Source organism: Sciurus vulgaris, assembly GCF_902686455.1.
Source record: "Sciurus vulgaris genome assembly, chromosome: 1".
Lineage (NCBI taxonomy): Eukaryota > Metazoa > Chordata > Mammalia > Rodentia > Sciuridae > Sciurus > Sciurus vulgaris.
In genome coordinates, this window is record NC_136461.1 from 7,779,630 (window position 1) to 7,794,665 (window position 15,036).

The 15,036-nt window shown below is 44.1% G+C and overlaps 1 protein-coding gene across 1 annotated transcript in view; it reads right to left on the reverse strand.

Annotated features, from left to right (window-relative positions):
* The window catches only part of MTOR (mechanistic target of rapamycin kinase), a 118,941-nt gene that overhangs the window by 75,371 nt on the left and 28,534 nt on the right, over window positions 1–15,036 (reverse strand). Inside the window, 6 exon segments of the mRNA XM_079143464.1 lie at window positions 2,628–2,774; window positions 3,629–3,721; window positions 4,959–5,121; window positions 5,459–5,571; window positions 6,047–6,214; window positions 8,946–9,032. Of these exon segments, the coding sequence (XP_078999590.1) occupies window positions 2,628–2,774; window positions 3,629–3,721; window positions 4,959–5,121; window positions 5,459–5,571; window positions 6,047–6,214; window positions 8,946–9,032 (771 nt within the window).

A 15,036-nucleotide genomic window follows, 5' to 3' on the forward strand; every position in this document is an offset into this window, starting at 1 on the left:
CTCAAAAGTACAAATCTATAAAATGGGGACAGCAACAATAGTACCTAACTCAGGGGTTTATAGTAAAAATTAAAAATAAGTGATTCAATACATGAAATGCTCACAACAGTGCCTGACACATGGAAAGCTGTCAACAAATGTCAGCTGCTGATACTGTTGCTATCATTATTGTTGTTGCTACTATTTGATAAATGGCAATCAATAGGTCTTCAAAAATGGAAGTTAATGGGCCACTGCGCCATCTTTACACAGGCCAAGTCCCACTTGTGGACCTTTCCTCCCCTTGCCTGGGGTCTACATGAGTTATCTGGGTTCTGAATAACTGTAAACACTAGCCCGTTTCCTCTTGCCACCCATCTGCTCAATGCCAATGCCTGTTCTGGGGTGCTGGTTCATGATCATGGGCAATGCCAGCTTAATCTTTGTGAAGGAGAGTGCAGACAGACTGTCACAGGACAGCAGAGCTGCTGGAAATCCTAACGGCCTCTTGAGGTATTCACAAATGGTGTTTTGTTTTCTTTACAGTGTAAAACCTCTATTAGCATAGACAACAGAGCAGTGACTTGGGTGGCAAATGTTATTTTGAAAGCTGGTTAAAAGTGATAAATATTCCAATCTCTGACCATCATTACATGAGGACCATGTGGAACACAATTTACCTTTTGATGAAATGGATCCAAGAGTCAGCTGTGGAGAATTTTGCTTAGGGTTTTAGAATTTATCTATTCTCTCAGGTGAAATAAACTACAATCTTTCTTTAATTTGTCTGGAACGCTTTATGCTTAATTCCCAAGTCCTGGGTAGAAAGCCACACTTCCTGAAAGCACAGGCCTATAGTTCCAACTACTTAAGGTTTAGGTAGGAGGATCTCTTGAGCTCAAGTGTTCAAGACAAGCATGAGCAACACAGTGAGACCCTATCTCAAAAAGAAAAAAAGGGGGGGGGGGGTTAGCAACTTCCTGAAAGTGAGCTAGAATACTGGGAATTTGCTAACATAGAACAAAGCTTCCTGGAGCAGGTGGACAGCAGCCAGAAGGACATTCTGAAGCTTGGCAGGCCGAAAATGTCTGGGAGGAAAGGTGCACCTGGCCTCCTTGCCTGCCCACCCCTTAAGTGTGAGGTGTCAGCAGGGTGGCCTCAAGAACTGGGAATGCCAGGTGACTGATGACCTGTTTGTTCTTCCCCGGAAGTCTCAGTCTGGTAGTTAGAAAATACCCATGGCAGAAGCAGCATCCCTCCCTGACCCAGCAATATTTGACCACTTGCATCTTAAATGAGCAAGCATTTCCTAGTGGGGTCACCTGACATTGTCTGTGTGGGTAGACTCTGACATGAGAGTAAAACACCCTCAATGTTCCAAGGTTAGGTGTGAGAGCACACACACGTATGCACATAAGACTGTGTTCCAATCTTTCTAGGCTTGGCCAAAAGAAGAGAGTCACCTGGGACACAGGCTTGCCCAGTATTGCACTTCTCTCTGTGGCTGCACACGAAGAATAGCTGCTGTGAGTTGGGTGCTAATAAATGAAGAATAACATGTTGAAATATAAACTGGAGCTGCCTGTAGTCTCCAGAAGCACTGAAGACTAATGCAAAATGTGGAAAACAAGAAACCTGGGGTACTTATTTAAAAGTTGGTGAAGTAACATGATTACTCCGCTCAGACTCACTAGAAATGCTATGAGGCCGCCTGCTTTTAGGTGGATGGCTGATGGCACGCATGGTGAAAAGCTGGCCATACCCAGGCTCGGTCAGCAAAGACAAGTCAGTACTTACCTGCAAAGATCTATGACCTCAAAGATCTATGATGCTCAAAGCAGCATCACATTGCCGGGGAACTTGTTAGAACTACAGAGTATCAGGCCCAACCTCAGACCACCTGCATCAACGTAAGCATTTTTTTAACTTTTTTTTTTTTTTGTGGTACTGGGGGTGGAACCTAGGGATGCTTTACCATTGAGCTACATCCCTAGCATTTTTTTTTTTTTTTTTTTTTTTTTGGGTGCTGGGGATTGAACCCAGGGACTTGTGCTTGCAAGGCAAGCACTCTACCGACTGAGCTATCTCCCCAGCCCCTCCCTAGCATATATTTTTAAAAAAATTTTGAGACAGGGACTCACTAAGTTGCCCAGGCTGGCCTTGAACTTATGATCCTCCTGCCTTAGCCTCCTGAGTAGCTGAGATATAGGTGTATGCTACCACACCTGGCAAGAGTAAGCATTTTAACAAGATCTCCAGCAACTGGTAAGCCCAATGCAATTGAAAAGTTCACAAAGCTTTGCTTTAAAGAGCCTGCATCAGTCTTAGTGTTAACTAGGGGACTCACCAGTTTTGTTCTGTTCATGTTAAAAATGAGTGTTATTTGCAAAAGATTCTACTGCTGAAGTTCCAAGGGAGCACAAAAGGACATTTCAATCTCTACTTTTCCCCTATTAAAAGAAAAAAAATTACGAGCTAGACATCTGGAGAAAGACAAGATGACCTAAATTCATGGTAGCTAGATTTCTGGGAAAATGCTGAGCTAGTTCCTGGTTGATTTAAACTTAAGATCACAAGAGTTGAAGGCTTTGAACCAGAGAGATGAAGAGAGCCTTCCTTCCTGAGGCCTCTGGAAGCAATGGACCTGCCTTCTGGAGGTTGATGGTGCTGACGTGCAGCTTCTTCATGGGTCCTGTTTCTACTGGTCCACTGGCCAACGCATCCCCTTGGCCGCTCCTCAGCATTCGATGCTGGTAAATCAAAGGGTCCTCCTCTTCATCGGCAAGGGTGTATCCCTGAAACAGATTTACAAAACATTCCTGCAACCCCTCTAGAGGCTCTCAGTGTAGAAAACGAGTATAAACCTTGGGAGATTCAGACCTTCTGGAAGAGGCAGGGTTTCAACAAGCAGTAAAAAGTTGCAAGAATGAACAAAGTGAACCACAGGTGGGCTGAGTTCCCCAGTCTTTGTTGGTCACTCCTGGTCACTGGCAAGCTCTTACTTTAGTACTTGGGCATGCAACCATGTACCCGGTAGAAACACAACAGCTGTGAGCAGGGAAAAGGTGATGACCTGTTTAGAGCAAAGGGGGCAAACAGCCTGCCCCATTTTTGTATAGCCCAAGAACTATGAAGGGATTTCACAGTATCAAATGGTTAAAAAACAAAAGATTAATACTTCATAATACATGAAGATTATAAGAGAATCAAAATCTGGTGTCTGTAAAGTTTTTCAAAATGCAATTAGTTTGTGTGGCTTATGGCTGCTTTAGGCTGCAGTGGCAAAGCCAAGCAGCTCATTAGACACCATACCTACCCAAAACTGTGCCAATCCTGGTTCAAAGTTAAAAAGTTAGATGTGCGCTAGGCATGGTGATGCACATCTGTAATCCCAGTGGCTTGGGAGGCTGAGACAGGAGAACCGCAAATTCAAAGCCATCCTCAGCAGAAGTGAGGTGTTAAGCAACTCAGTGAGACCCTGTCTCTAAATAAAATACAAAATAGGGCTGGGGATGTGGCTCAGTGGTTGAGTGCCTCTGAGTTCAATTGCCGGTAAACCCTGCTCAAAATAAAAAAGAGCTAGACATGCTCGTTAGATAAGAGGACGGGAATGCCAAGGAGGAAGACAAAGCAAATCAAGTGTGTTCACCTTGACGATTCTGCAGATGAGCACGTCATAGCGCTGATGGTTGATTCGGTGTCTCACCAGAACTTTGTTCACCATTGGAATGAAAATTTGGTACTACAACAGGAGCGGGAAAAGACCAGAAGACGTTACTTTGGAGAGTGGAAAGGAAAGAATGTTACACAACAACACCGTCTGCTGCATGTCTGGCTAGCTCCGTGTATTCCAAAGAGCCTTTGTATCACCTAGTCCACAGCCCTGTCTTCCCTACGGCGTCCTGTGACAGTCTCTCCCAGATTTCTGTTTCCACCCTTGTCTCCACAGCATATTTTTCCACCCAACATTGAGTCAATCATATTTTTCCTGCGTTCAAAATCCTTCAAAGACTTCTGATCTTACTCAGAGTAAAAGCTACTTCCGAAGGCCCTTGGCAGTGTCTGCAAGCTAGTGGGCAGCAGCATCAGGAAGGGCTCATGACACCAGAGACTGCTGGGCACCACAGTTGGAGTTTGTTTCAGCAGGTCTGGGCTTGGGCCGAGACTCTGCATTTCTAAAAGGTTCCTTGGCAGGTAGATGCTGATATTGCTTGTGTGTGGATCACATTTTGAACGTGTTTTCTAGTCTTTTCCCACCCACCTGCCTCGCCTCCATGACCTCAGATCCAAGCCCTTCTCCTGTCCCCTCCTGAAGTCATGCTGATCTCCAGCTGCACTGCAAGCTCTTCTCACAGGCTGTAGACTGAGCGTCTGCTGCTCCTTCTATGTCCTGCTGACTCTGGGAGACATCTTCCCTATCCATGCTGAATCACATTTTCCTACTTCCACTCATCACTCTGGAGAGCTTGTCTGGAGGTTCGAGCAGGGGAGCACAGCTACTTGTATCCCCTGGATAGAGGAAGGGTCCTCCTCCTCCGTCAGAGAAGGCTGTCCTCTTTGACAAAGGGTGCAGCTTCAGGAGGGACATGCAATGGAGTGGTGAGGGAGGAAGGGGATACCCACCTAACTAGCCAGATCAGCCATATCAACCCTGATGATCAGTGGGGTGACAATGTCGCAGCCAGTTCACCCTCACGTCCCCACCCATTCTCTTACGAGACAAGATAGGTTTCCTTGCTTTGCTTCATTGGAATGTAAGCATTATGAGAACAAGACTTTGTTTACTATGCTATTTCTAGAATGGCACTTAGCCCACACAGGTGGCTCAATACATCTTTGGTGAACAAATGAAGAACAGTAACAAAAAAGCAAGTAATTCTGTTTTCTGAAGGTGCTAGGGACCCACGAGAAGCTCAGACAAAGTCTTCCTCTTGAAAGAGGCAAGATGAGCACTTGTTGGCTCAGGACTCCTGTCTTACCTTCTTCCCCAGCTGAAAAACAAGAGAAGACAATGTGTCCATGGCCGTGGAACGCAGCTCTGGGCTCTGGTCCAGTGTACGAACGATCGGGTGAATGATCCGGGAGGCATAGTCAGTGAAATCCAGGGATTCTGTCAGGCGGTCCACTGTCTCCAGCGCTGCCCTGCAACAATTAGGAGCAGACGCAGATGGCTATACCCAACCCAGAGAAAGATAAGTGGTTGAGGCTCCTTCAACAATCAGCACTGAGGAAATGGGAAGAAGGGTATTGTGGGCGACATGGATCCAACACATACTCCAGTGGGACAGGGACAATTAAGACTTTCATAAATCTAGGATAATTCTGGACTAAAATAATGGCAGTTGAAAGTCCGAAAAGAACAAAGAAAAAAAAAGAAAGAAAGAAAGAAAGAAAGATGGCCTGGGAATGTAAGAAAAGGAAATTTTTAACAAAACACCCAAAGTTTAATGATTTTTGGTCCCCATGGGCAGGCGCTTACTTTCGAGATGGCAGTGGAACTTCAGGGGCATCGAACAGCTTCACGATTGGAGGCAATAACAAATGCAGATAGTCATCCAGGTTGGCACCAAACAGCTGGATTGCTGCCAGCAACTGTAAGAGGGAGTCAGAGCAGTGGGGAACAAATGGTCAGGTGTCAGGCAGCCAAGACAGGACAGGACAGTGGGACAGAAGTCAGAGTTCTGTGGGGACTCTACAAAGCCATCTCGAGCTGCCTTGAGCTGCGATCTTTTGGTGACCCCACCCACCCCATTTTATTTGCTTTCATTTATCATTTTCTGATTTTTCTGTGCTTATTTCAATTGGTAAGAAATAGAGAAAATTGGTCTGGGATAAAACATTTACCAAGAATTATCCGTTAAAGGAGACAAAACATAAGGATAAATCCAGAGGAAACTGCAAACTTTCTATAAACTGCCAACTGCCAAGCACCAGTTGTCAGTGTTCTTGATTTGGTCTTATGGAGTAAACATCGACTCGTCACACAAAAGGATCTCACTTCTCAGTTGATCTTCCAAGGACTCTGAGGAAGCTGGATATGTCCCTGGAGGATTCCCAGGCTGCTCACCTTGATAGAGACAATGCGGCCTGGGCTGTTGTCATGCATGAAAACGCGCAGCATGTGCGGGATCAGCTGGGGCAGGTAGAGCTTAAATTCACCCCCAAGAGCTACCACAATTTGCTCAATGAGAAGAATGATTGTGCTCTGGATAGAGGTGTTCATCACCCAGAATTCCTGCAGAGGGAAGAAAAAGAAGAGCGGAGTCAGATGCCCCTCTGCTGAAATGTGAATGAGGAACTGTGAAGGCCCAAAAGGTGGAAAAATGTAGTGAGCACGATCTGCCCCAGGTGAACTCCTCCTCCTCCCACTGGGCTTATGTATCTTATTGTCAGTCAGTGGAGAAATCAAACCACGCTTCCCCAGGGGACCAGGCTCCTCACTCTCCTGGGCTCTGTCCGTGCTACACCCTTTTCCTAGAAGCCCATTGCTTGCTGGGCCCAGCCCCTTCTCTAGCCCTGGCTGAGTCTGGCTTCTCTTGTGAAGGCTTTCCTCTTCTCCTGCCCTCGTCTACTTGGGTCCCTTTACACTCCTTCTAAGCATCCGTCAAACTCAACTGGCTTCACACTCTCCCCTACTAGACTGCAGGCCAACTACAGGTAAGAAATTATCCAAATTCATTTCTGTATTCCCAGAACCTGCTGGATACTGGGGCTACTCAAACACATGCTTACAGAATGAACAGACGACTAAATCCAACTCACTTTACAAGCTCTGAAGTGACATGGGGTGGACACCACTTGGGCACCACCTGATCTCTACCAGAGGACAGCTCCAGTGTTATCAAGATTTCCGGTCCTTTCTGGAATTACATTTTGCTAGATAGCATCTGACATCTGTCCCCCAAAAACCTATCCATCAGGCCTGGATAGTGCCATAAAATGAATACTTTTCACATCCATGAAATTATAATTCACAGACGTTACTAAAACAAAAATCTGGCTAATGGGCCCCAGATCTTGCCTTGGAAATGCAAGGGAGACCGGCCTAAGCCTCTGACTCCAAGAAAAGCTGTCATTTTAAATCAACTCAAAAAGATAGGTGTCTACTGTCTTCTTTAAAACCTCCAGAGTAGGAAAGTTAATGATAACAGAAACCCTCCTAATGATGGAAACACATGAATATTAATACTCTTGGGTCCCTAAATAATTCAGGGTAGAAGTCAATAAAAACAAGGATAACTTCTCAGATGGAAGGTTTTAGAGAAGGATAAAGTATTTTTTATTTCCAAAAGTGGGCTGGGATGTGCATAGCTCAGCCCTGGAGTGCCTGCCTCCATGTGCAAGTCCCTTGGCTCGAACTCTAGTACTGCAAGAAAAAATTTTTAAAGAAGCATTAACAATTTAGGAAGTAAAAACCAGACTAGAAGAGGCTGGTAAAACTCTCTCTCTCTCTCTCTCTCTCTCTCTCTCTCTCTCTCTCTCTCTCTCTCTCTCTCTCTCTCTCTCTCTCTGGAGAGAGGAGTCTCTTTGAGAAAGCTCCGTTCGTTCGTTCACTTTAGCTAAGAAGCGTTGCCAAAGAAACAGGGCAGATCTTCAGGCCCCCCGGTGATGTGGGGCTCATTCTCTGGGCCTGCACTCTGCCTCTTCAGAGAAAGCCCACCTACCCCAGCTATACGACCACAAGCTCCTCACAGGGCTCTCTGCCTGGGGATGTTGGCTAGATCACTGTTCACAGAATATTCTCCTCCTGGGCTCAGGGGAGCTCATTAAAATGCCCAGGATCAACAGCCAAAGGGGGAGCCCAGCTACACCTTCTCCACCCAGGACAGAGTGAAAGCTGTATCTTGCAGCTGTGAGCCTCCCTGCCTCAAATCCTGTGTTTTGGTCAGATGTCTTTTTGGGGGAGTGAGTCAAAGATCACTTCAGCTCCCCACCATGAGTACACTGCTTCCTCTGTGTCTCTCCTCCCCTCAAGACCACCCACTGAGCTTTACAGCATTCAGCCTAAATCTTCCTAGTACAGAGGCCTTTGTGGTAGGAGCAGCTTTTAATGATTTATACATGCAGGAGTGGCTCCGTTCTGAGAGCCAGGTGCTGGGAGTTCCATTTGGAAAGAGCCATTCTGATTTTGGCCCTGCGGCATCCTCCAAGCTAATTAAAAAGGAAGGAAGAAGAGAACCACTGTCCACCTCTGTCCAAAGCAACCCTCCCAACAGAGACATTCACATCCCATAAGACATCAGGGAAGGACACTGCAGAGGGCTGTCTCTAGCACCTGCCTGCTGCCTGTCAGGGAGCCCTGCCCGGCCCCCTTCCTCGCCTCTGCAGCTCTGGGAATGGAACCCAGGCTGCTGTAACACTGAGCTACGTCCTCAGCCCTTTTAATTTTTTATTTTGAGACAGGATCTAAGTTGTCCAAACTCGCAAACCTCCTGCCCTGGCCTTCTGGGGTAGCTGGGATTACAGGCATGCGCCACTGTGCCCGTCCGGCGATGGCCATGCTTTTGGAGAGCGCAGGGCAGAGTTCCACCTTGTTCCTCAGTGCCCGACAGGAGACTTTGGTATTTAACAGCCCTGGGAAAACCCAATCCCAGTGCCCTCTTCAGGCCATGGTTTTATGGGCAGTAAGGAAGAGGGCTTTTCTGGGAATAGAAAAGCACTGTTGTGATATTAAAATGAAATTGCTTTGTTGGGTGTGAGGCCAGTAACTCAAGAATGTCTCTGCCAGAACAATTACTTCGGGATCCCTCCTCAGACTTCACATCTTGTACTCATGTACCTGGAGCCAGGAGCGACAGCCCTCCGCCTCCCCCAAATCCACTGGGCTACTCTGCTCTACTTTCCACTCCAGCTGTAACAGCTCCACAATGACCCATCAAAAGAACGTGTGTGTCGTGCAAACCTGCCTCTCAGCTTCTCTTGACCCACACCCTAAGGCGCAGGCCAAAGCAACAGCTTCTACTCACTCTCATGAGGGTGACTATTTCATCCATATAAGGCCTGATGTGGCTCTTCACAAAGGACACCAACATTCCCAGCTGCTGGAACAGAAACTGAAAGAGACCAGAGGTCAGCAAGTTGGCAGCACGAAGGACACAGAACTCCCAGGCTTGCCCTAAGTCCACATAAACAAACAAAGACCATGACGGCTCGTTCTCTGCACCACCCCAGCTACTGAAATTATGCTCCAAAGACGCAGACTTAGACCCCTTGGTGGTGACAGCTTAGGGCTTTGCACTGCAGGCCAGTCAGTTACTGCATGACAGGGGCTCTGGAGCCAGGCCAGCTGCTTTGAGCCACTTTGTCCTGCATTAGCTTTGTAACCTTCATTCAACCCTCCTGCACCCCACCTGTGCAGCTGGAAAACGAGGCAACTTGCTGTAAGCATTAAGCAGGACGAAGTCACAAAGCATCGGAGCGGGGGGGCCTGAACCCTGCTTAGTGCCCAGCGAGCATCAGTGAGCACGGAAGGACTTCTGGAGTCACTAAAGACCAAAAATGGACATCAGATTCTAATCAACCATAAATATGCCTTTTGTTTATTTGGGCTTAATTTATTTTCTCCTACTTTCTAAAATAAATATAGTTAACTCTTGATTATGGGTATTATAACTCATTTATAGTAAATAACTCATTAATTAATTAATTGTGTTTCTAAGAAATTGAGCCAAAAGAGCAAGCAAACCTGGGGAGGAGCTGGTTAAAGAGACTATTCAGGTTGGAACTCTGCAAGTGTAAGGAGGGCCCAGGTGAGGAGAATCCAGCTACTTCCCAGGCTAAAGACCTGTCTTCAAGGTGTAGTTTTTATTTTGTTATGCTCTTCAGATAATGCTACAAGCCTCCTGGACCCTGCCACCACTGGGTCAGGCACAGCCTCACTGGCAGTTGCCACAGGTGTGGCCACACGATGGCAGGTGGCAAGCGCCTCCGCATGAGGAAAGGCTTGGGGAGGCACCACTGTTCTTCTCCCTCACATTCTTTCACAAGAGTTTTCTCTGAAACCCTGAATGTTAACATGGTGAACTACATCTCCTAACTCCCTTCCCCTACCACAGAAAGCTTAAAATAAACAGGAGCATTAGGCTGGTTATTAAGCCTGAATCCATTCACATGGAGCCGGACTTTCAAAGGGCTACATATGAAGAGAAGTCAAGAATTAACAAAAATCTGTTCAATGGGCAAAGGAGACAGAGAAATGTGTCAGTTTGGATGTGCTGTCCAGGTTGGAAGGCGCCTCCCCGAGAGCTGATGACCTCAGGCTTCTTCTCACCTGGGTCTATTTTAACTACCTATGTGGCCTGGGAAACTCCAAACCAGCCAATCAATTTCAGGCCCTCCCAGGTCACTTCACAGAAGCAAAAGCACATTAGCTCCTCTCTGGAGTGATGTGGCTTCAGAGCAGATGTTCTGGTACTGCTTCCCGGTCCCAATCATCAAGCACTAGAAAACAGACCACTGCCAAGTGTGACTCAAAAGAAACAATAAGCAACAGAATTAGGCCCATCAGGATTTTATATACAATAACATTAGTAAGCAGAAAATACAAAATAAGTCGGTTTAAAATGGTTACAGGAGTAAAAATGAGAATAAAAAAATGTAGGTAGGGCTGGGGCTCAGTGGTGGAGAGTTTGCCTAGAACGTGTGAGGCAATGGGTTCGATCCCCAGCACCATATAAAACTAAATAAACCAAATAAAGAAAAAAAAAAAATTTTAAATGTAGATAAGGAACAAAATACTACCAAAAATACTAGGCATATTTTAAAAAACCTACTATAACTTAAATAAAGTGGTTGAAATTAAAAACTCAAAGCAGGTTAAAAAAAGACACAGTTGGGCTGGGGCTGTAGCTCAGTGGCAGAGCGCTTGCCTAGCACATGTGAGGCACTGGGTTCAATCCTCAGCACTACATAAAACTAAATAAATAAAATAAAGGTATTGTGTCCATCTACAACTAAAAAAAAAAAAAAAGAAAGAAAGAAAGAAAGAAAAAAGACAGTCCCTGGGTACAATGGTGACCACTTGTAATCCCAGGCACTTGAGAGGCTGAGGCAGGAGGACCACAAGTTTGAGGCCAGTCTCCAAGCAATTTAGTGAGGCCCTAAGCAATTTAGCAAGACCTAACCTCAAAAAAGGCTAGGGGTATAGCTCAGTAGTAAAGTGCTGCTGTGTTGGATCCCCAGTACTGCAAATAAATAAATAATTTAAAATAATTTAAAAAGACTTAGTGAACAGAAAATGTGAATTTAAATATCCAGAAGGCATCTCTGAGAGTCAAAGATGGAAAATATGGACATAAAACCAATAAACATTAAGGTCACATATCTTACATGTCTAGTCAGAATTCTTGAAGAAAAATACAGAAGAGTAGAAATCCAATTTCTCAAGAACTGATAAAAGACACCAATCCCAAAGAAGCAGGAGGCCCTGAGTCTCCTACAGGGTAAATAAGGACATTTACATCTAGATGCACAACAGCGACGTTTAAGTACGACAAAACCATTGAGGAGACTGGTACCACCACCAGAGACGGGACCACGTGAACAGATCCTCGTTTCTCAGCGGTGACAAAAGGAGTCAGCAAACAGTGGGAGAATATCTACAGCTGTAGGGGGGTCCAGAGCCAAGTTCTCAGTGAACCTGAGATTTTACAGAGGGTCAAATAAAGACTTCACTTCAATGGACACTCCACGAGGAGTCTGCCATAGGAGGAAGGAAAACGGTCCGGGGAGCAAGCTCTGAGGTGGAGGACCGGTGTGAGCAGGAAGAGACCAACGTGGATGCATACAAACAACATCGCAATGGTGCTTAATGTTGTGGTAAAACAATACAATACATTCCAGACAGTAATGCAAGAGGGAAGGAAGATGGTTACCGCAATTATTCTAAATTTCATGTACTGTTCAGGGAAAAGATGGAGATATTGCTTCATTTCAGACTTTGTTAAATAAGGTGTGGAAATAAAAATTTTAAGGGCAAAAAAGAGATGAAGGTGGCTCTACTCCTCATACTAGGACACATTCCAAAGAGCTCAATGATCTAAAATACAGAAAACCAAGTCAATCAACTACAAGAAGAAAAAAATAGATGAAAATGAAGTATGTCCAACACTTTGCAGGATTATTATAAATGACAAAAGACTGAAACACACACACACACCCATCAATAGGGACTGGTCACACGGGCATGATATATATGGAAGGCACAGCTCACACATTGAAGTGCCATGTAACAGAACAAAGGAAATACTCGACACAAGGCTATGGCAGGAACTCCAGGATATGCCATTAAGTGAAAAAAAAGTGTTTGTATTATGTCATCTTCTGGGTAAAAAAGACGGGGAACATATATTTCCTTATATTTTCAAAAGTACACAATGAAAAGATAAACTTTAAATTCTAAAACTGATTGAAAGGATTCCCTTGGGGGAAATGCAGAAGGCAGAATGATACCCACAAGATGTCCACACCTAGTCCCCAGAGAACTTTACCTGGCAAATCGGACTTCTGCAGTTGTGGAAAAGGTTCAGGACCTTGAGATGGGAGATCATTCTGGATTATCCACATGGGTCCAATCTAGCATCGTAAGTGGCACAGGTCAGACAGAAAGATATGGTGACAGAAGAAGGCTCAGAGAGAGTGAGTTTGCTGACTCTGAAGATGGAAGGAGGGGTCAAGGAATGCAGCTGGCCTCCATAAGGGGGAGCAAGCAAGGGAAGGGATTTGTCCCCAGCACTTCCAGACAGGAGCATCACCCGGCTGACACCTAGAGAACTCTGTGGGACTTGAGATTTACAGAGCCCTAAATAAACCTGTGTTGTTTTATGTTACTAAATTTATGGTAATTTGCTACAGCAGCCCCAAGACATAACACAGGAAGGAAGAAATACGGTACCAAACCTTGCTAAATATCTCACTTACAGCTGTGACTTTGGAAATGTGCTAATGTTTTTTGAATAGCTAAAATAAAAGTTAAATTCAAGAAAAATCATCTAAAAATTGAAAATAAACAAATATTTATGAACCAAGGTGGTTGCACAACCACTCAAAAAATGATTTCAAGTGATTTTAAACAGTATTTTGATTGTATATCCCTATTGGGACAAATACTAAGAATGACAACAACAAATTACAAAACAAGTCTTATGCTATACTCAGTAATCTTATTTTTCCTTTCCTCCAGTACTGGGGACTGAACCCAGGGATGTTCTACCAGTGAGTTACATTCCCAGGCCTTTTAAGGTTTTTTTGACATTTGAGATGGGGTCTTGCTAAATTACCCAGGCTGGCTTTAAATCGATGGGCTGGAGTGATCCTCTTGCCTCAGCTTCGCAAGTAGCTGGGGCTACCGAAGCCTGTCACTGTACCCAGTCATGCTTTCAGTAGTCTTTTTGTTAATACTAAAATTGGTCATTTACCATTTATATGCATGCAAAATATACATGTAGCTGGGTGCAGTGGTGCACACCTGGAATCCCAGCAGCTCAGGAGGGTGAGGCAGGAGGATCTCAAGTTCAAAGCCAGCCTCAGCAACTTGGCGAGGCCCTAAGCAACAACCACCCATGAACACTAAAACTCTCATGGGAAGGGCTAATGGGGATGCCTGAACTCACTGATTATCCTTCCCATTAGAAGCAACGGATCATCTAGAAAATATCTGCTCACTAAATGTTGAAGTAGGAGGTATACAGAACCATCCAATAAGTATTTCTTTCCAAAAGAACTGAATCTGAACCTAATGAGTCCTCTAAATCTAACCAGTTTATGGAAAGCCGGGACCAAATCCAGATGGGAAATCCTAAAGGTTAAACAACCTATATACAAAAACACATGTCATGGAAAAAAAGGCGGAGGAAAAAGGGAATTAGAGAATTATACTGACCTTATTTTGGATTCTGATTTGAGTAAAGCAAATATAAAGAAAAATTAAGAAAATAAGAACTTTTAAAGGATTACTATTAAATGAAATTAAGGAATTACTGCTAATTTAGTAGGTATTATAATTGTGTCATGGTTCTAAGGAGAAGAAGTATTTATTGGTAAAATAACATGACATCTGGAATTTACTTTAAAACACTCCAGAAAAAGTGTGTGTGTGTGTGTGTGTGTGTTTGTGTGTGTGTGTGTGTGTGTGTGTGTGACAAAATGCTAATACCTGTTGATGGGCATATAGAACCTAAAGTAATAGGTTGTCTAATTTGTTTATAATTGAAATAATTTCATTACAAATAATTTCATTACAAAAAAATGTTTTTAAAAATTAAAGTTGGTTGCCAGATGTGGTGGGGCCGGCCTGTAATCCCAGAGGCTCGGGAAGTTGAGGCAGGAGGATCTCGAGTTCAAAGCCAGCCTCAGCAAAAGCGAGGTGCTAAGCAACTCAGTGAGACCTGTCTAAAGAAAATACAAAGTAGGGCTAGGGATGTGGCTCATTGGTTGAGTGCCCCCGAGTTCAATCCCCAGTACCGCCCCCAAAATTAAAAGTGGTCAGTAAATAAAGTCAAAAGATAAAATAAAAAAACAAAAGCTCAATCAAGCTCAAAAAAGCTAGAAAGACAAATAAATAAATAGACGAAGCAGGACAAGAAAGCAGTATGCAACATGGTGAAATAAACCTGAATGTATCAGCAATCATAACAGGCTAAAATTAGGCAAAATAAATCTTAACATATTATTCAAGGATAAAGAGGGTCATTTCATAATGATTAATTTGATAAAATCAAATTTACCAGGAAGATATAATTTTAAATTTGCATGCATATAATATAACCTCAAAAATATGTAAAACAAAATTGACTGAACTATGAGAAATAAATAAATCTACCACTAAAGTAAACTTTAAACTCACTTCTCTCAGTAACTGAAAGATTAAGCTAACAAAAAATTAATAAGAATACAAAAGATTTGAACAGAGTATGCAATCAGTTTAGTCTAATAACATGCAGAACCCTGTGCGTAACAGTAGCCAATACACACTACCCAGCCCACAGGAGACCTAGAAAGCCATCACGAACCAGTCCATTAAGGCAATTTCAGCAAACATTAGAGAATCATAAGCACAAT